Source organism: Drosophila elegans, unplaced genomic scaffold (assembly GCF_018152505.1).
Source record: "Drosophila elegans isolate 14027-0461.03 unplaced genomic scaffold, ASM1815250v1 contig_397, whole genome shotgun sequence".
In the NCBI taxonomy this organism is placed as follows: Eukaryota; Metazoa; Arthropoda; class Insecta; order Diptera; family Drosophilidae; genus Drosophila; species Drosophila elegans.
Genome location: NW_024545782.1, coordinates 2,585,277 through 2,606,658, shown reverse-complemented (window position 1 = coordinate 2,606,658; position 21,382 = coordinate 2,585,277). Strand labels below are relative to the sequence as shown.

The 21,382-nt window shown below is 35.2% G+C and overlaps 1 protein-coding gene across 1 annotated transcript; it reads right to left on the bottom strand.

Annotated features, from left to right (window-relative positions):
* Nucleotides 1-20,428: 20,428 nt before the first annotated feature.
* Nucleotides 20,429-21,170, bottom strand: LOC108137811. The gene is made up of 2 exons (XM_017259726.2): nt 21,080-21,170; nt 20,429-21,005 (listed from the first exon to the last, which is right to left on the bottom strand). Exons 1-2 carry the CDS (start codon nt 21,092-21,094, stop codon nt 20,751-20,753), a joined length of 270 nt encoding a protein of 89 aa, XP_017115215.1. The 5' UTR covers nt 21,095-21,170; the 3' UTR covers nt 20,429-20,750.
* Nucleotides 21,171-21,382: the final 212 nt, after the last annotated feature.

Here is a 21,382-nt window from a genome sequence, read left to right as displayed (position 1 = left end):
GTTTTATACCAGTTATACATTTCCGACATTATAAAGTATAAATTAAAGCCCTGCAAAGCCCTTTGTTCGCTTAGTTCCCTTTGTTTTCATGAGCCATTCGATTCACCCATGTTTTTCAATTCATAGCTCATGGGCATTAAAATTGTGTCGTAAGTTTCTTGTTCTTAAGAATTCGGGTTTTTTGGTTCGGGCTCTAACCGCGTAATAAAGTTATTCCTTTGCTCTTAAGAACTCGCGATTTGTGGATCGATTCAACGGAAAATATTAGTCGCAACTGAATACTTCAAGCCATCCTCTTGTTGTAAAGAATTTGCAGTTTGTGCTTCGACTTAACGGAGAAGACATTCATATCAACCGGTGAGAATCGTGGCCATTGCACTTCAAAGCAGTCATAGAAGTCATGAGCCCCATGAGCTTTTCCTTGTTAGATCAAGTAGATAATTATAATTGTACATGAGCTGAGCCATTTGAACCTTAAATAATTTCCACGTGATTTACCGAAAACTATGCTAGGGCTCTAGTATATATATTCTTGAAGAGGCCCATTTCTGGAGTTGACTTCATCATGTGTCATATGTACACATTCTCCCGCAGTTCACTTTGTCATTAACTTTGGGTATGACTTGGATGATATTTAACCTTCGGCTTGTCAAATTTTTTGAATATAAGTAAGTTAAAAAGGTCTTTTAGGTCTTTTCTACCGATTAACTGCAAGTCGAAATAGGCGTTTGGTTTGATCCTTAAATTAGGGGTTTCAATGATAAATTTCTACTAAACCCAAAAATGTACAGTAAAAAAAAAATAAAAATTTTCTACCATTTTTTTTTTGGTAAAAATAATTTTCATTGGAATTTTTTCTTATATTATATATATATTTTATTTCTTCATGTTAGGCTTTGTTTCTTACAGTTCTCTCAGTATCCCCAAGTCCAAGATTCTGATTCTAAAGCGGCAAAACATTTCAAGCGGACTGATGTCACCTCTTTAAAATGCATTGGTAGAGCTTCAATCTGTTTCGGATTCGGATTTTACATTTCAAAGCACTCTGGAGGGTATTTATTTATCAGCACGTGCTGCAGTTTAAGGCAAATAAAAGCTATCAACTAATTATAGGACAGTCAGACAGTTCAGCCAGGCTGTACACAAGCGGCAGTAAGGGGGAAGGGTATAGGGCCCTCCATAGCTGGCGCTAATCGGGGTGTCATTCTGCTTTGGTGGCCGCTAATGCTGGTGGTGGTGTTTGGTCTCGGATTAAGTGCTCAACTTATAGCGTATTGTGGCTATCCACACGCTCAGTGGAGATGTCATGAAAACGATGCAAACTTTTAAACTCTTGCGATTGGCCAAGCATGAAATTTCATTTCGTTCCGACCATTGCTTGTACATTATTGTTAATTTTGCACTTTAAGAACAGTAAGAATCAGCGATTCAATTAAAACACGAAACAAAAGTAGTAGTCGCCTCTAGGGTGAAGTCGGTAGTAAGTTTTCACAAAGGCCGGTCATTAATAAATTCTTATGAATTCTTTCAGGCTTTAATTTCTTGGTTTAACTACTCTTGTTAATGTCCCACATAATATGAAAAGGAAACCCAATACATAAAGTAAATAAATTATTGCTAACCATTTCAAATATAGATTTTTAATTTGCACCTACAAATTTTCCATTTCGTGTTTAAATTATAGAAACGTTAACTTTTAATTTCTTTAACATCTTCAATATTTAACTTTATGAAAACGAAGACAAAATAATTTTTAACTATTTTTTTATTCTGCTCTTTTTATGCCTTCTCCTATGTAGTTGTAAGTTGGCGTTTATCATTTTTATACCCTTGCAGAGGGTATTATAATTTCAGTCAGAAGTTTGCAACGCAGTGAAGGAGACATCTCCGACCCTATAAAGTATATATATTCTTGATCAGCATCACTAGGCGAGTCGATCTAGCCATGTCCGTCTGTCCGTCTGTCCGTCCGTCTGTCCGTCTGTCCGTCCGTTTATGTGCAAACTAGTCTCTCAGTTTTAAAGCTATCTGCATGAAACTTTCCCAAAAGTTGTCTTTCTATTGCAGGTAGTATATAAGTCGGAACGAGCCGGATCGGACGACTATAGCATATAGCTCCCATAGGAACAATCGGAAAAATAAAGGAAAAAAAATTATAACTTTGCTGTTTTTTAATTTTTTGTTTAGTTCTTCGACATTTAGTAATGGTTAAATATTTTCGATTTACGGTTTAAATTTCATCAAAGTCGGACGACTATATCATATAGCTCCCATAGGAACAATCGGAGAAATAAATGAAAAAAAATTATAACTTTTCTGTTTTTTAATTTTTTGTTTAGTTCTTCGACATATGGCAATGTTTAATTATTTCAGAATTATGGTTTAAATTTTATCAAAATCGGACGTCTATATCATATAGCTCCCATAGAACTAATAAAAATATATAAAATAACTATCTAATAATTGAGCTGCAAATCATCATAGCTTCACTGTTTTTCAGTATATACTGAAGTAAATCATAATTTAAATGTTTTCAAAAGTATTTAATTCATGCAATAGCTTCAAGGGTATATGAACTTCGGCTTGCCGAAGTTTGCTTTCTTTCTTGTTTTTAATAATTTAAATGCAATATGCACGCTCACCAAACATCAGCAAAACCAACAACAAAATTTTCCCCAGCCGCACGTTCAGTTTCAAACATCTATCTTGTGTGTCAGTTATTTTATATTTGATTTGCAGAGCTGCACTGGGAAATCATTGTGAAGGATTTCAATGGCTTGCTTTGGAGGATGCAGTCGGAGGGAAGTATTTGCACGTGGGTTTGAAAATACGGAGAAATTTCAGCTTAGCAGGGATACATTCAAGACCACTTAAATGAATTTACGTGTAAGCAATGCCCTATAGGCAGATTTAATTAAGTGACTTCAGATATTCACGAGGATGGTGTATACACATCCGATCAAGGACATATAATACTGAGTGCCGAAATACAAACAGTTTTTAGGCAAGTCCAGGGAAACTTTTAGAAGAGTTGGTGTAAAAAACTTTTTTAAGTTCTAGCTCAGAGACAGTAATAAAAATTCCAAAATGTTGAACTTGATGTGATGAACTTAAGCTTCACTTTAATCCACCAATTCCATATAAGAACTCAACTTCTCTATTAATTACATTTGGCAAGCATAATTGACAATACATTTTAGCGCCATTAAAAAATTAAACAGGTTCTTTCCTTGCCAAAATAAAAACACTCAAAAAGCAACCATTTTCAAAGAAATGTTAATTACAGAGTGAATGGGCTTTCCACGAAAACGCCAGAAGCCATTGAGTTTGGTTTTGAAAATCAATTATATAATTTGTGCAAAGTTTAATTGCTTCTCTCAAGGCACCGATAGACTAAATTATAATAAGCAGCCACAGAGAGGGAAAGGAAGATAAAATTGATTTCGACATGTTACTTTAACGTGGCTAATGAAAATGTATGGCTTCGGTTTCATAAAAACCCAAATTATGTGAAAATATCTGATAGGCGGGTGATACTCAAATGAAGCTTTAGTTAGCCTCTCATCGCCTGTGTCATTAGAAACACAGACAAATTTTTCGTTGGCAGAATACCAAAACTTTTTCATCAAATTGTCTACCAAAATATAGCACTGTAGCACATTACTGTTAATTTTATGGCTGCCTTAAGAGTTACCCACATAAAAAAATTAATTTACATAGGATTAGGTAACTTTATTTTGTTTTGGTTATTTCACTTACTGTAACTTACTGTTAAGTAACTACAAAAACTGTAACTAAAAATTTGTTTCTTTTTTGGGTCGAGTTTGTTTTTCACTTTTTAATCCCACACCCTACAAAAATGGAATCAAAACTATTGTTACATGAATTTTTTACTGAAAATATTCTTAAAAGGGTTAAAACGGTTAAAAACTTTGACATCGGACAATAAATTACTACTCCCCCAAATTACAGGATTACATGTGGTAGTAAAAGGAATCGATCCAACAGTCTTTATAAACGATATAATTACTGGATTTAAAGAAAAGTGTTTTTATGTCAAAATGGCTCTCAACATATTTAATAAAAATAAAATTCCATAGCCAATGTTCAACGTAGAACAGACGTCTGAAAATAATCATTTGAAGAAAAATAATATAATAAAATAATATAAATATAATATCTACTGCTCACCGTTAAGAAACTCCTCAAACGGAAAGGTATGGCCAGGAATAAAGCCTATTACACTCTACATTCAGTCTGCGATGCACATCCAACTGAGCCCTGACCTGTTGATAGGGAGAAACTTTCTGCCAAAAAATGTAGCAACTGTGAGGAAAACCACACTGCCAACTATAGAGGCAGTCCTTGCATAAAGAGCTTAAAGCTAGCCCAAGCTAAGAAATTACTGCAGTTCGTGGTTTAGTCAGCTGACAAGACATTCCGTATAGACCATCAATCACGACCCCGCGAGTTTGTTTTGCTCAGGCGTGTAGTTACTACAGGTCATACGCCTCAATCTCTTAGCCGACACTTTAACAAAACACTGCAGGGTTTATGCAGCAACAGGCAGAAACTACTGCCCAATTGCCGGATGGAATACAATCAATGCTGGATACTACAACAAACACAATGGTGGCAATACAGCAATTCCTGCTTAGATGGTTTCTATAAAAATATCTGAAAATGCAAATGGTATTACACAGCATAAACACTAGCTCTTTCGGTTTCAAGATCAGGATATCAAACATACTATTTGCATCTTTAAAGCTTTTAATTATACTTGTAGAGTAACAGGTAGAAGGAAGCGTTTCCGACCATATAAAGTACCTACATATATTCTTGATCAGGATCAATAACCGAGACGATCTAGCCATGTCCGTCAGTCTGTCCGTCTGTATGAACGTCGAGATCTCGGGAACTATAATAGCTAGAGATTTGTGACTTGGCATGCAGATTCTAGTAGTTCCCACGCAGTGCAAGTTTAATTCAAATTAGAACCACGCCCACTTTAACGCCCACAAATCGTGAAAGTTAGTACTGGCACTCTGAGAAATGCTAGAAAGTTGATGTTGGTTTCTGTGTGTGTGTTTCGGTCAAATCTATCGATAAACAGAAACATTTACAAAACCAAGCCATTGTTTTAGAAGTAATGACGGTTATGAAGTCCTCTGCCTCTACTCGTCCGCTGTTCGGCCTGTGCTCTGCCGGTAATTGCTGCACTATAGAGGGTGGACGAAAGAACTGTTAGCGAGGGGTGGGGGTGCTGCACGCTTTTAGCTTCTAGTGTTTTCTCTTGTTATACCAGTTACTCGTAGAGTAAAAGGGTACATCGTATTCGTTGAAAAGTATGTAACAGGTAGAAGGATACTTTTCCGTCGCTGCTTGTCGGTAATCGCTGCAGTAGAGAGTCAAAACGAATGCGGGGGGTAGGGGTGCGGCAGATCGACAGATGGCGCCCCTTAACTTTGAATGATGGGAAGCGGTAATACTTAGTTCTTAGTTTGTTGGTTGAGTATCGGGTATCAAATAGTCGGGAAACTCGACTATAGCGTTCTCTCTTGTTTTATACTGGAATTGTGATCAATAATTGCACCGCGCATTGCCACCGAGTCGGTCGTTAACAAACTCAGCTGATCGAAATGCTTGTGAAGTCATTGAAATTTATTAAAATGCCAAGTAAAAAATATATTTTAGCCGGATTTTGTACTTTTTTTTTTCGACAAAAACTTAAAAAAAACATGAATTTTTTGGCAATGGATATTTTGCTTTAGAGTTACTTTACTTACTTTAATTAAGTGATTCCTTTAAAAACAAATTCTTCGATTAATTAACTACCAAAATCACCCACCGATTTCGAGCGGCTTTCCTTTAGTTTTCGAGTATAACGGTTTTTAATATGGACTTAATTAATTTAAAGAAGAGGCAGTCTTATGTCTAATGCAGCCCAAAAGTATGCATTCCTTATATCTGTTCAAATGAGAACTAAAGTACATACAAAACATATTATAATGCATATCCTCGAGGGTCCCCGTATAACGTCATCATAAAGCACTTTAAAATTAAAAAAAAAAAATTTAAAAATTAATTTTTGCTTCTAAAACTTTTGATAAAGTTGATGGGAAGATGGCGTCGGTTATCTTACGTATATAGGATTCGCCGGCACTTAAAGATTGCATTTTTAAAAGTTGATAAATCTTAATCCACTCACGAATATATATATAATTTATAGGGTCGGAAATGTCTCCTTCACTGTCTCCTTTAATCTTCTTGTTATACCCTTGCAGAGGGTATTATAATTTCAGTCAGAAGTTTGCAACGCAGTGAAGGAGACATCTCCGGCCCTATAAAGTATATATATTCTTGATCAGCATCACTAGTAGAGTCGATCTAGCCATGTCCGTCTGTCCGTCTGTCCGTCCGTCTGTCCGTCTGTCCGACTGTCAGTCTTTTGTTCAGTTCTTCGACGTAAAGCAATGGTTACATATTTCAGAATTATGGTTTAGATTTTATCAAAATCGGACGTCTATATCATATAGCTCCCATAGAAATAATAGAAAATATATAAAAGAACCATCAAATAATTGAGCTGCTAATCATCATAGCTTCAATGTTTTTGAACATATACGAAGTAAATCATAATTTTAATGTTTTCAAAAATGTTAAATTCTTGCAATAGCTGCAAGGGTATATGAACTTCGGCTTGCCGAAGTTTGCTTTCTTTCTTGTTAATAATATAATAACCGCTGCAAGGATATAAAAACAAAACAAGAAAGAACGCTATAGTCGAGTTCCCTGACTATTACAATAGATACCAGGTTCTCAGCTAACAGCAAGGTGGCGCCATCTGTTGAGCTGGCAGCGGAAAAATAAATAAAAAAGTTGCATCATCCCATTTTTTTTGAATATATGTGTTGCCTTAGGATACAAAAATCGATTGGTAAAGTTATATCTTGAAATCTTTAAAATTGGGCAAGTTATTAGTTTTGAACTAGAAAAGTGGTCGTTGGACCCGAAGTGCTTTGGAAGCAATACACTTTCAGACGGTCTGTCATTCTTTTGTTGCTCTGTTCATGGGGTGCTGAACTCCACTTTGCATTTAAGGAAGTTATTTAAAGTTATCGTTTTCCATTAATGAGCTGTTTGTGTCTTCAACGAAAATCTAGAGCAAAAGTAAAATGGTGTAAGCTATAATAATATAATATACTGTCTTACAAATTTAAATCGATGAAATCCTGCAAAGATCAAACCGTGATAATCCGGTGCAGATGAGTCGTTCGATCCGGCTCGTTCCGTCTCATGTACTACCTGCAATAGAAATATAACTTTTGTGAAAGTTTCATGCAGATAGCTTTCAAACTGAGAGACTAGTTTGAGAGGTCTAGTCAAGCTGATCAAGAATATACATATATACTTTATGCGGTCGGAAATGTCTCCTTCACTGCGTTGCAAACTTCTGACTGAAATTATAAAACCCTCTGCAAGGGTATAAAAACACGTTGCGGTGAAATGTATATCTTTTCTATTTACTGGGATTTAAATTCGCCGAGTTCACCGCACATGCTCTTACAATGTCGCATGTGTCAAATTAAATTATTGAAAAAAGGGTTCAGTAAAAGTCGGCCGCAAAAATGCGAAGCGGAAGGCGACAATTTTCACACGCCTGTCGGAATACTAAGAGTGTGAGGCTAATGTGAACGTGTGCAAACTTGCGCGTTTGCGAGAATCAGTCTGTTTTTAGCGGCGGGCTCGACATTTTGCTAAACTTTGCGCCCTCCTGGGTGCCTTTTGTTTGGCAGCGTCAAGGCGGAAACGTGTCCACAAGGAGGGGGCAGCAAACTAAAACTACGCTGTAATTTTATTGTGTGGAAAACATTCCTGCAGTTCGCATTCACGACACTGTATAAATGTCTCGGCGTCGTACAACTCAAAAAAAAAACTTGTTGACCTTAATGACTTTTTCATACGAAGTGGGTTTTCATGGTTAAAGTTTGTAAATTTAATATACATAATTACTCAAAGTGCAATTGGTTTTCCTTAAACCTCTAAGGAAGCAAACTTTGGCATGCTGAAGTTCTTATACCCTTGCAGCTATTGCGAAAATTAACATATGTTTAAAATATACATATGTATAAACTTTGATTTATGTATATGCGTTTATGGCTAAAAACAGTATAATCATTTTCAGCTCCATTATTCGATTGTTAATATGGCAGCTACATATGTATGTATATGATATGATGTTTTTTTCCCTTATTTATTTATTTATGGAAGCTATATGCTAAAGTCGTCCGATCCGGCTGCGATATACTGCAACAGGAAGACAACTTTTGGGTATGTGTACATTGTATTGCCAAGAATTAAGCTCGCCACTGTATATGCATACATAGATTTAAAACTGAGAGAATAATTTGGGTACGAATCGAATTTACGGCAGATTCTTTTTTATACCCTTGCAGAGATATTATTATTTCAGTCAGAAGTCATTAGAAATTTTAGAGAGTTAATCGTGCAATGTTAACATATAAGAACAACACTAGAAGTATTGGTAAAGCATGCAATAGAATGCAGTACCAATGCACTGGGTTTAAACAAATTTATATAAAAGTATTAAAATTCGAATTATGAGAACACTTTTACGGTAAAAGTACTATAATTCCAAAGACAAACACTACTAATAAGCTTACTTGGTTAAAAGAAAACACTATAGTGTACTATATATATGTGTTAAAAGAAAACATTATAGTGTACTATACATATATATGTATAGTACAGTACTATATAACTTCAAGAACTGAATCGATATTTGCCAAAATTCAAAGAACACAAGCAACGCTAAGTCGAATGATTTAAGGACTTATCTTTTTATTCGACAAATTACGAACTTAAAAAAATAAGTGATTTTATTAAAAATGAAGGAAAACAATTTGTTTTCTTTAAATAGTTGTTTGGAATTGTTTAAGGATACAGGAAGACGTATACTATGCATATGCGCATGTTAGTGATGTTTAAACGTTTGGTTGCGCTAGCTCTACGGCTTGAGCTCTAGTCGTAACCTCTGAATAAATATTATAGCCATTAATAATCTTAAGAGATGAGGGAAATGTCTCGAACGACAGAGCTTAAAACTAACTATCAGTTTATTGAAATATTTTGTGTCCAAATATAAAGTTCAGATTGGCAAAGCTAACTAATTGTTTTTTATGTGGCTTGTTTAATGTATTCGTTCCGCATTAAAATTACCTTGACTGAAATTATTAACAGGTCTAACCAAATATATTTATTAAACATTTCTTTGCGTTCTCAGATTGCTTTTCATACACGTGAATTAACTATGCATATCCTCAAACTTTTTGCACTCACCTGCTGGCTTTCTTGTGTTATGGGTTGTGAAATTTTTTGTTCAAGAAACTATCGCCCTGTTTGTGGGTTCGATGGGAGTTGTTACACCGAAGCAAGAAACAACTGCTTTATGAAAAACATAAATTGTGGAAGGAAGTTGAAGAAAGATCCTGGTAATTTTATTGCACTTCAAGGCAGTATTACATATTTAATAATATTTTTTTTTTAAGTTTTTAAGGATATTCGCCCAGGAACGTGCAAGAAATCATTAGTTCTATGCAAGCTTTCCCCCGAAGACGAAATATAATTATAAGTGAAAGACCAATTTTTCCTACATATATTACTAAGGCATATTAGTATGTCGCACAATAATTAACCTAGCTGGCAAAGTAAATATAATAATAAAGCCTCAAGGAATACAAATAAATTTTAAAACTGCTGCCAGGGTAATTTACTAAATTGCAAGTGCAAAGTGATGTCTTTTTATGATGTCTTATACACAAAGTGACTGCTCTTCTAGACCCAAAACTAAAGTTTTTAAATCATATTTCGTTAATGGTAAATAAAGTCGGGGTGTGCTTGGTTTGATTAAAATGTCTACAGAGAAAATTCTGACGTTCAGAAATCGAGATTTTGAACTCTCAACTAGAGGATATACTCATTTTGAGTACAGATTTTGCTCAAGAACTCACATCTATCAGTCGGCACAAATATTTTTAAATTTAGCCTTATATTTTGAAAACCTGTGGGGTTTCCACTGCTGCCGCTCCACCGCGCCTCTGCTGTTGCTCGGCCACTGCTCCGCCGTTCTTCAACCGGCGTTCTGCCGGTAATCGCTTCACTATAGAGACAGGACGATAGAACTGTTACTGGGGGCGGGGGAGCAGCACGCTCTTAGCTTATAGTGTTGGTTTTGTAGTCGGCAGATGGCGCCACCTAAACTTTGATTGTTTTGTAGGGCGAAAACTTAGTTTGAAGTTAGTTGAAGCTGAGTAACGGGTATCTAATAGTCGGGAAACTCGCCTATAGCGTTCTCCCTTTTGTTTTTATACCCTTGCAGAAGGTATTATAATTTCAGTCAGAAGTTTGCAACGCAGTGAAGGAGACATCTCCGACCCTATAAAGTATATATATTCTTGATCAGCATCACTAGGCGAGTCGAACTAGCCATGTCCGTCTGTCCGTCCGTCTGTCCGTCCGTTTCTACGCAAACTAGTCCCTCAGTTTTAAAGCTATCTGCAAGAAACTTTCCCAAAAGTTTTCTTTCTATTGCAGGTAGTACATAAGTCGGAACGAGCCGGATCTGACGACTATAGTACATAGCTCCCATAGGAACAATCGGAAAATCTGCAATTGGTCGCATCTTAATACCAATACGAATTGAAGAAAACACAACGTCTGCGCTTATGCCTAAAATACCATGTACATTATTTAGCTGGGGTGTCAGTTGTAAAAGACATCAGGACCCTGGACGAGTGTGCGGTCCTTCCTTGACCAGTCTATGATTTTTGTGTTTTTATGTCTATATATATTTGGGTCTGCAGTGCAATCATTTTTATGGGCATGTTAAGGCCCATCGGGAATCATAGCTTTTTTATGTACACCAACTAAACGCTGAGTCAGAATAATTTTAAAATGCAACAATTTGTGGCTATAGAATAGTCAAAACGATGCAAATAATAAAAAAAAGTAAAAGCTTTTTATGTTCATCGGGGTAATTTTCAATAGCTCAATACATATATATGCGGCTACAGATGTGTACGTATTCGATATATGTATATACAACTGGCTGATTGCAACAACATGGCAACACTTCCATGCGATTGTGGAACTTTTATTTTATTTATTAATGCGCATTCATGTTGTCCTTAGAAATAGTTATGCTGCAGCGTATGAATATTGAATAAAATGGAATTGCTAGCATGAGTTTTATGCTTTAAAATTTAAAATGAGGCTGTTTTCCAAATGACAATACCTTGGTAAAATTATATTGTATAAAGAATCATAAACTTTTCGTCAGTAAGACTCATTTTTTGGTGAAGAATCTTCAGTGAAAAGGTGATTAACGGTACTGCAGGGGGTAATATTTGTTTTGAAATTTGTTAGCTGAGTTTGTTTATTGAATCTTTTCTTTAAGAGACTGACGACAGGTAGAAAAATCTAAAATTTACTTTGCAAATTTTATCAGTTACAACTAGTTTTTAGAAAACGGACCTTTCTGTTCCTGGTTCCTGGTCTAGTGTAATCGGTTCTGGCTAGAGTCCCAAATTTAATTGGCTGATATCATAGAAAATATCTTACACCGTACTGCGTAACTTCTTTGCTGCAGATAAGACCAATATTTTATGGGTGTTCCTTGGATTTTTTTGTAATTTTATGATTAAAACCGCTCAGTAAGGCCTGTGGCCAGTGGAGCTATAGAGAGAGGATTTTCACATGCAGTTCTTAACTCAGAGGTTATCTTGTTTACTTGTTCGATGGTTTCGTGTCTTTAGCAAAAACCAAGTTGGGGCATTGGCATTATGGGCCTGTAGGTGCTTCTTGACACGATTCAGGATCAGCTTTTCAAATATATTTGATAGACACGGCAAAATAGCCCCAATTCATCACCTGTTAAATATTCTATGATAGCTTTAGAGGAAATGAAATCGAAGTCCGGGTCTTTCCTTTTTATTCGAGCTTAATAAACGAGAGTCATTAGTTCTTCTCATTGGAATATGATTTAGGATTGTTGAGAGATCATAAATAAAAAACCAATTAAAAAGGCAAAAAATAGAAAAAACGGTATTTACACTTTAAAAAATGGTGCCATACAAAATATTTTGAGTGTCGGATTTTGAATCGGGGAGCCCAACCCTAAGAGAAAGTCAGATTTGATCTCTGGAGGATTTTGTCGGTCTATATCGTTTGCTGTTTGGGGAGAGTTGCTCCATAGGAGATTTAAGCTTGATTTTCTTCATATTGTTGGACTTTGGTAAGTAGGTTGTTCGCTATTTTTAGCCGCACTTTCGGGGGATCTGTGTGTTTTCCACCCTCGCCGAAGTCCCAAGAAAGCAAAAGGGTTTTTTAGTTAGACCTAGTATAGCCTCCATTATTTGGGCAAAAACAATGGGTCAATTTTAGGCTAAGAAACCTAATATTGTTACGCTTTGAAATTTTTTGAACCTCAAACACAAACTCTTATAAACAGCCACTGAACGTTTTGCAACAAAATTAGCTTATTCTAACACCCCGTAAGTACACTGAAATAAAAGGAGGCAGACATCTCGGCATTCTTGAAATTTTGTAAATTGCTATTCATTTTTTTACTTCCAAAATTCATTTACTTTTTTCGACGGTTGCTTTACAAAATCGGTTAGCAGTCTGTATCTCAGTAAAAAGAGTAGAGAAAGAGAAAATCCCCAAAGTAAAATTAAACATTAAAATATTTGACTGTAACATTGTTTTTCAAAATAAAAATGTACTTAAGAAACTAAAAACATAATAATTTTATTATTAATATATTTAATTGTTCATCCAATAGAAAAATTGTAGATTTCAATTTTTTATACCCTTGCAGAGGGTATTATAATTTTAGTCAGAAGTTTGCAATGCAGTGAATGAGAATTTTCCAACCGAATAAAATATATATATTCTTTTTTTTTATATGTAACTTTTTTATTTTGTCATTTTTTATAAAATTCTTTTTGATCTATTAATAATTTGATATTTATTTAATTGAATCAATTTTTTTATACTAAAGGGTATTTAAACTGAAAATGTGATTGCTTTTTACGTCGCGACATGGAAATTGAAAAAAAATTAGTTGTAAACAAAAAACAAAATAAAAAAAAATGTTTCTTAAAAAAAATCCTTTATATTTTATTTTTGTATAATATTTTCAAGATATTTTGAATATGCTTTCAATATGGACTTATTTAATTTTTTTATAAAAGCAATAAAGAACAAACTTTAGAACTCGAAGCTTGATCAGTACAGAAGTATAATTTTATATATTTATATTGTGAAAAAAATAAAAAATTATTTTACTCTAAACCACGTTTGTCATAGTGATTATTTTAAAGTTTGGTGTTATAAAGCGGTTAAAATACAAAGAGACTTAAAGTTTAACATAAGCATTCTGATTCCCTCCCTGTTCGCCTATACTTTGTTTAAGAACGTGTCTAAACTTCTCAATTGTTTGGGGCACAATTTAAAATTCCATTATTCTAGAAAATTTCTAGTCAAAAATTCAGGCACGTGCAGAGTTTGCACAACGTCAAAAGAGAATTAAAGTAATTAAATAATGCAAGCCAGAATTATGTAGCAGTTAAAGAACTACTAAAAAATAGGAAAGCATAGAAAAATGTAATGCCACCAAAAAAGCGTGAGCCTGTTAAGCAAAATTTATGTGCATCAAATCATAAAAGGCGAAAATGTGCTGGGAAAATAATCGAGCATATGGGTGAATATCCGTGCTTTTATAAGCAAACAGGCGAATTTCGCTGACAAGTTGTGGGAATTTCAAATGGCTGTAGAGGGCCAAAAAACGGCAAGACAGGAACAGAAATGTGACATAAATCTACTTTGCATATGTAGATGAATGAGCCCGGCGATGAGTTATGTGCCGCACTCTACGCAAACGCCATGTTTTCAAAAAGATTGCTACAGAGTTGGATAGTGCTTAGCATCGTACTCTATCTCTAAGTCGCTCCAACTTTAAAGTAGTAAGCCTAATTTGGAACCGTTTAGAGAAAAAAACTTCTCCTATGTTTTAATGAGACGGAGCTTTAAGCCAGGACTGCGTCTCACACACTGCGGTCTTAAATGGCGTATGCTTATGTTTTGTTGCAAGAGTTCAATCATCAAAGCTCATGACTGACATAGAAATTTCTATAAAAATAGCACTAAACAAGAAAAACGAAGTATTTTTATCGATTAACTTTAAGGATATTTCGTAGACATGGTAACCGTATGTACATATTTTATAGCACGAATGAAAAAGAAAAAAGTGTAGAAAGAAAGGTTAATAAAAATCATCTTCAAAGTATCTTTTTGTGTGGCGCTTTCCCTGGGGGCGTTCCTATGTGGCTTTTTGTTTGTGTATCTAGAAGGCGGAACAGAAAAGGGTCGCTTATGTTTGTAGTAATAAATGTACTAGACAAATTATTTTGTTCCCACTTCAGTTTCCACGAATCGTTTTATACATTTCTTGTAAACATTTTTTTTAAATTTTTTAACTTAAATTTCAATCTGTTAAATCGCTTGGCCTGTGCTGAGAAAACAATTTGCAGTAGATGTGGTGCGAAAGGGGTGAATTGGTTGGTCTGGCACGGGCTTCAAGGTATTGCAATTGTTTTAACCTCTCTCAATGGCCAGCATTCATGCTACCTGTCTCGTCAACTATGCATCGCTGCTGTTTTCATCTCAACGTATGGCAAAAACACTAGTGCACAAAAAAATTAAATAGAACTGATGCGAAATCCTCCCTATACTAGCTCAGCTACAGTTGTTTTCCTTTAAGAATTTTTCGGCACAAATTCCACCTTAAAATTCCTGTAAAAATAATTTAGTTTCTATAACCATTTATATTTGGATGTACTTGTTGATTTGGGTAATCCCTCAGTAAAAGCAGAACTAGGATTGAATAACAAAAAACAGAACAAAATATTATCATACCTTGTTTATCTTAGTTTGAAACAATATATGAAATTTTGTAGGTAGGTGAACGTAATGACGAGACATCGTTGATTTAGCACGTTGATTTATTTTGATCGACTTAAGCTATGGTGTCAGTGATCTAAACTAAATTACCATTTGTTCGGGATTGTCCGACCTTTTTATAATGTAGCTATAAAATCATTAAAAAAAATGTATATATTTTTTAGTTATTTATCACACTTAGAAATATTGAAAATCAATATTATAAAGTCAAACGGCAGCATAATTTAAAAGAAAAAATGTTGAACGCCACTAGTCAAAAAATGTAAATTTATTTTGTAGACGAATGTTATAACGCCCGCAGGGTCCAACAACACTGGCTTACCAACAGCAGTAAAAACAAAAATTGCCATATTTCGGGTTAACCGAATTAAAGTTGCCCAGATTGTGCAACGTTTCGCCAATAGTTCTCTTTTTAAATTAAGTTGTCAGGACGGCAATCACTTCCCCGTGGTCGACAGCAGCAGTATCGACAATAAAAACATTTGTGGGAATACATTTATCTGGCAGATGCGCAGTTTTACTTGGTTGTTGTTGTCACTGATGTGCTTATGTCAGCGCAAAAATAATTGTAAAAAACAATTAAAGAAAAAAGAGCATGAGACACAAAAGCCACAGTGCACAGAGACGGAAACGTAAGATTTGATCGACAATTCTTAGCCTTGCATTTTATACCTGAGCCTTCTAGTAAATTTTGACTAAGTTGTCTTTGACTTTTCTATATACCTTCGAGAGATTGCTATGCGAATATAATAAATATAAATATACAAAAAAATCCAAGATAAACTAACAGTATACATTTGTACAAATTATTGCGCACCTTTTGCAATCTTTTGACTGAAATTATAATAGGTTATGCAAGATCTTTAAAATTAATATCACATATGTATACTTATATGTTTATCATAGTATTAGAGTAGTAACCTTATGGGGCAGGATCCTTAACTGTAGTTTGACTCATTAAGAAATAGCTTAAATAAAATTAAAATTACTTTGATCACTTGAAGGATTGCAAGTATTTCCTAAGAGTTTTTTTAAAACTACCCACTGCAAGGCTAACAAAATCAATATTTTAGGTTTTCCAGTATTAACTTTAGTTATTAAGATAGTACGTCCGGATACTAACAAAACTTGACACTAAGCGGATTAAGTAACAATTTGTTTAAAATGGAATTAACTTTCCAACTGTTTAATTTTTGGGGCTTTACATTGATAAATGTATTACGGTTTTCGACATGAATGTAAGGGATTTCATAATACAGAGCATTTGATTAGAACAATTTTCTGATATCCGTTCAACTGCCACTTAATTTGCCTCCCCAACTCGCTCGTTTCCCAACTTATTTAACAACCATTGTGCTAAATTCACATTACTCCCTTTTTTCCTCTTTCGATGCAAAATCGTTCGATTCCCAGAACTCAATCAAAAAGTTCAATTGTTCGAAATGGGGCTTCACTCATCAGCATTTTGCGAATTCATTTGTGAGCCTTGTTTGGGAAAAGGCAGAGCAGCCCCAGAAGTTACCCAGTTACCCAGTTAAGCGACATTCTGCCGCTTGCCCCATAAATATGAAGAGAAATGCAAACTGTTGTCTGCTTTTTGGCGCCCGGCCTAGCTTTCGTGACGTGTAAGCGGATTGCCAAACTTCCGAGCTGCCAAACTGCAATTTTCCAAGCGAGCAGAGCAGTCCGCCTCCCACCACAGAGCCAATTCCATTCCTTCGTGACGCCAACCGCCCATTATATGCAGCCAGTCCAAGTCAAAGCGGAAATCCTTTTGCCAGTTTGATTTATCGAAGCCTGCTGCAAGGCATTCACTCTTAGAGGGCGCACAACTGGGCCATCATTTGGCTGGCCCCAGGCAATTTGTCAAACTTTGTAGCACTGCCTCAACAAGGATTTAATGAGCTGTGCAAGTCAATGACTTGCTAAGTAGCAATTATGCATTTAGTCCTTTGCCCATAAGTCAGTTTCTGGGTTTTTTCAGTAACCAACGAAGATTCTCTCCCCTGTTATTCAGTTGCCAAAAAGATAGTTCTCACCTTAACACATTTTTATGAGAAAAATTGATTAGGTATGTATGTATGTATGTAGCTTGCCGCTTATTCTGAAAGAAAAAAATTAGTTTAATAAAATGTTTACCATTCACTTTTATTGGTTTTATCATTATTACACTGGCTTACAAATTTAAATTAATGAAATCCTCCAGAGATCAAATCTTGATTTTCCGTTACAGATCGACTTATTGCTCATACCAAATGTTTTTCAATAAAATTTTTTGAAATCCTTTGGTTCATAAAACAAGAAATGACACCACTATTAACATAAGCTATCACCAATTGTTCCAAAAAATTATGACCTCTCCCTTCTTAGATTTTTAAGAACAGTATTGAAATTTTGCTCTTAAGCTGATTTAATAAGTTAACACAAAAAAAATGTATTTTGCACAAATTCAATTTTTTCTGACTTTAAGTAATTGCTAGCCTTGCTTATATTTATCCCGTTCACTTTGGGGATCCATACAATATTGTTTTGTTAACTTTAAAGTACTGTGTCATTAAAACATCTTGTTGTTTGCTTATATACTTCTTAATTCCTCAGTACCAAAGAGTTTAAAAATATTTTAGTTACTGTGCTTCGGTTGCTGGAACAAAAAGTTCGTTTATAAACCTATGAAACATCCTTCTTGCCCACGTAAAACCAAATGCAAAACAAAAAGCGAAGTGATGTAAAGACATGCAAACAGCGCTTAACATGCTGGTTTTTCTATGACCCGAAACAGCTATAAAAATGTTACCTTTTTTTCGCAAAATCCCGGGCAGTCGAGACGTGGCCAAAAACATTTCTGTTTATGTGGGAAGGTGGGAGCAACCTGCAAAGTAGCAAAAAAGCTGCCCAGACACATTTTTTTAAGTACTCCACTTGCTATTACCTTACATTTATATGGGTATAGTACCTTTCCAACACGATTAAAACATGGAAAATCGTATTGGAAACAATCGAGATGTACAGCCGCTACGGAAGCCCAAGTACTAATTCTAAGCATAAACGTTTTTTCTCTTCTGATTGTTATACATTTTATAAATGCATAAATGCTTATTTCTCCCAAATTAGATCATAATAATATGTTTATGTTTTACTCTAGTAAAATGGTTTCTAAAACATTCAAGAGTAGTACATTTTTTATTTTATTCCTCTATTTTTAATTTTCCGATTGCTCTAAACCGTTAAACCGATCCGGCTAGATCGACTCGCCTTTAAATGTTGTTCAAGAATATATATGCTATATAGGGTCGGAAATGTGCCATTTACTGCGTTGCTAACTTTTTAATATTTTTTAATACCCTCTGCAAAGTCTTACAAATGTAACAGTATCAGAGTAATTTACTTTTAAATACGCCGAAACTGTTATTTATTAATTTTTGTTAGGTAAGATACACCTTAAGACTTACACTTAGACGTTCATACCTCTATGGCATCCGTTAAAAAAGTTTACCAGCTTTTCGGGGGGATTTCACTGGTGGAATAAATAGAGCAGTCATGAAGCGGCTTGAAATTCCTGTCTTCAGACTGATTTCCATTGTTGCTGCTCTCTAGATGTTTGCGGTTTTCACGGTTTACTGTCCGAGGTGTTCTTCAAGCCGAGCACGTTTGCCACCCAGGAAGCGACCGAGTTGCTCGGTTAGTTTGAGTTGGGGCTTTTGTCAGGGAGCTCGGAAAGTGCAGGCGCAGTTAAGGGCCACAGGCACATTTCCAGCAAGGGTGGTGTTGGCTTAAATATTGCCCAAGAAACGACTAAGAGGCTTAACTTAAAATTCCACAACCCCACAATTTGCTTGGACAAGTTGTATGAGGAACATTTGGGACGTTTCCCCAGGATAATTATGGACATGCACGAACGCGGTTCTATGCACAAAAGGCGCATAGACCATATTTGCACGAAAGGCTTCAAAAAGTGCACTCAGGGACTCCTCCATTCGTCTTTTTCAGCTCCTACACCCAACCAACTAGCGTGACATCGTCGGGAGAGATGTCAACGCGGCCTGCAATAAAGTTGTCCATTTTACCGACGCTGCACATTTACCATATTACCATACCCTGCCCCATCCATGTTGCCAGTGTATCAGCAAGCCCCTTTTTGCTACCATGCAGGCAGCGAGTTTATTGAAATTTTATGCATTTCCTGCATTATATGAGGTCGCTTTTGTTGTAGACCTAGATCAAGTTGCTCCGATGCCACCAAAAAAGTTTAATTTACGATACTGTCTCCAAGTTTCTCGCATGACAGCTGCCCTGGATTCGCCCTTCATCTCGCTTGATTTCACATCTTGTATTCGGCAAGTTAGGCAATATTTCTGAGGCTTTCCGGTAGCCAAAGCCACATGTTTGCCCCCATCATTAAGAAGACGTGTGATAAATGTGGTTAAATGTGGCTTAAGCGCTCCAGCACTCAAGTACTGGTTTTCAATTCATGTTTCTAGTTTATAACTGAGCTACACAATTTCCGCAAGCGCTTATCTATAAATGACATTGTATAAGACAACAGTTTCAACATAAACTAATTTTCTGTCCGAGCTAAATTTTTTTTTAAAGATGGTGATTTTTTTAATTTCGTTTAATTTTATTTTAAATTGGGCGCTCACATCTTATTAATTAACTTTTTCATTCTTTTCATTTACACACTAGCACAATAATCTTTAAACCCTGTTACTTTTATAAGACTTCAAAATTTTTTTTGTTGTTGCTGTGAACCCAAAAAGCAAAAAAAAAGTTCCATTAAAACCTGACCTTTTAGTTTTATGTGGCCAACTTGGCAGATTTTCGCTAAGATTTAATATAAAATGTATTTTGGGGACGGATGCAGAAAAAAAAAAACAAAATTCTTTAATTAGACTTCCCTAATAACTCTTTAAATCTTGTGGCGTAAGACACAGACAAACTATTTGTTCTTTAAAATCGCGCGATGGTTGCTTTTTATAATAAAAATTTAATATTTGTTCGCTTCGGGCGTTACATTATGATATGAATTTAATATTTATTCGCTTCGGGCGTTACTGAGTCATAAGACAAGAAAGTGACATAAAAGCCTGCGGTAGCTATAAACGCCCACGGGCGTTAAGTTATGTCGCTAGGAAATCAAGCTAATAAAAAGTTCGTAAAATTAAATATTTTTTATTTATGTCCTAGATTTTTGCAATGGGAGCTATGTTGTATAAAATAAAAAATAAAGCTTTGTCTTTTGTTTTCAACAGTTAAAAAATGTTTCTTATGTATTAAAACAACTTAACAAGGTGATCCTGATTCATAACACACAATATTCTTTTACTCAACAAGTTTCGTGTACAACTAAGTTATGTTCAATCCATGATTTCATTAGTACACAATTAGATTGCATTGCTCCAATTTATTAACACCATCAGTTTTTTCTGTTTGACAATTTAATTAGAATTTAGAATTCCAGGAAAAGGTCTGTTGTTTAATGAAGAGAACGCGAATTGCGGCGTCTCTTTGAAGATGAAAGCTTGTTAATTTGAATAATTTGGTATTATATATTGGTAAGCATTCGATAATATCAGCGGCTTGGAATAATGGCTTCAGTTTATAAGCTATTAGCTTCCAAATATGTAATTTGCAAGAGTTGAAAGTCGTGTCCTTTCCTTTCTGGTATGGTATTTTAGATCGACGTATGTGGAGGCATCTGGTTTTATTATCTACTTCTTTTCTTTATCCTTTTTGGGACCACTTCCCGGAGGACAGGAAGACAAGTAGCCTCCACTCATCATGCGGTCGAAAGCATCAAGCGGATCGTATTTGGAGTAGAAGTTCCTGTACTTCCTTTTGCGTGCATTATTTCTGAAAGTGTAGAGAAGAAGTGGGGCTGCCAAGGCAAGAGTGCAAGCCACTTTCAAGTTGCCAAGCGTTTGCTTGAAGTGTACATTATGCATGGGAAACTTGATTTCGGGGGGCTGTATTTTTGCAATCAAATAAAAAAAGGTTATAAATTAAACAATTTTCTGATAATTCACAACGTTTTTCTTACCTTTTGTGCCGGCATTATTGTAACTCTCTGCTCTCAATTTGAAGACAAATGAAAATAAACCGTACTTCAACACAATTCGATGTTGACTACGAATGATAAGCCTACTGTTTTTTTGTGCAAAACGAAAATTCAAATTTTTTCGTTTTAATTCCTTGAGATACTACTACGGCTTTGATTTAATTTAATTTAATTTAATTTGATTTAGCTTAATAAAGCGACCATATATAGTTTCGTTCGCATTTTGCACTCAGCGGTATGTTTAATTCATCGCTCTTTTATGTTAACACATTTTTGCCGTCTTCA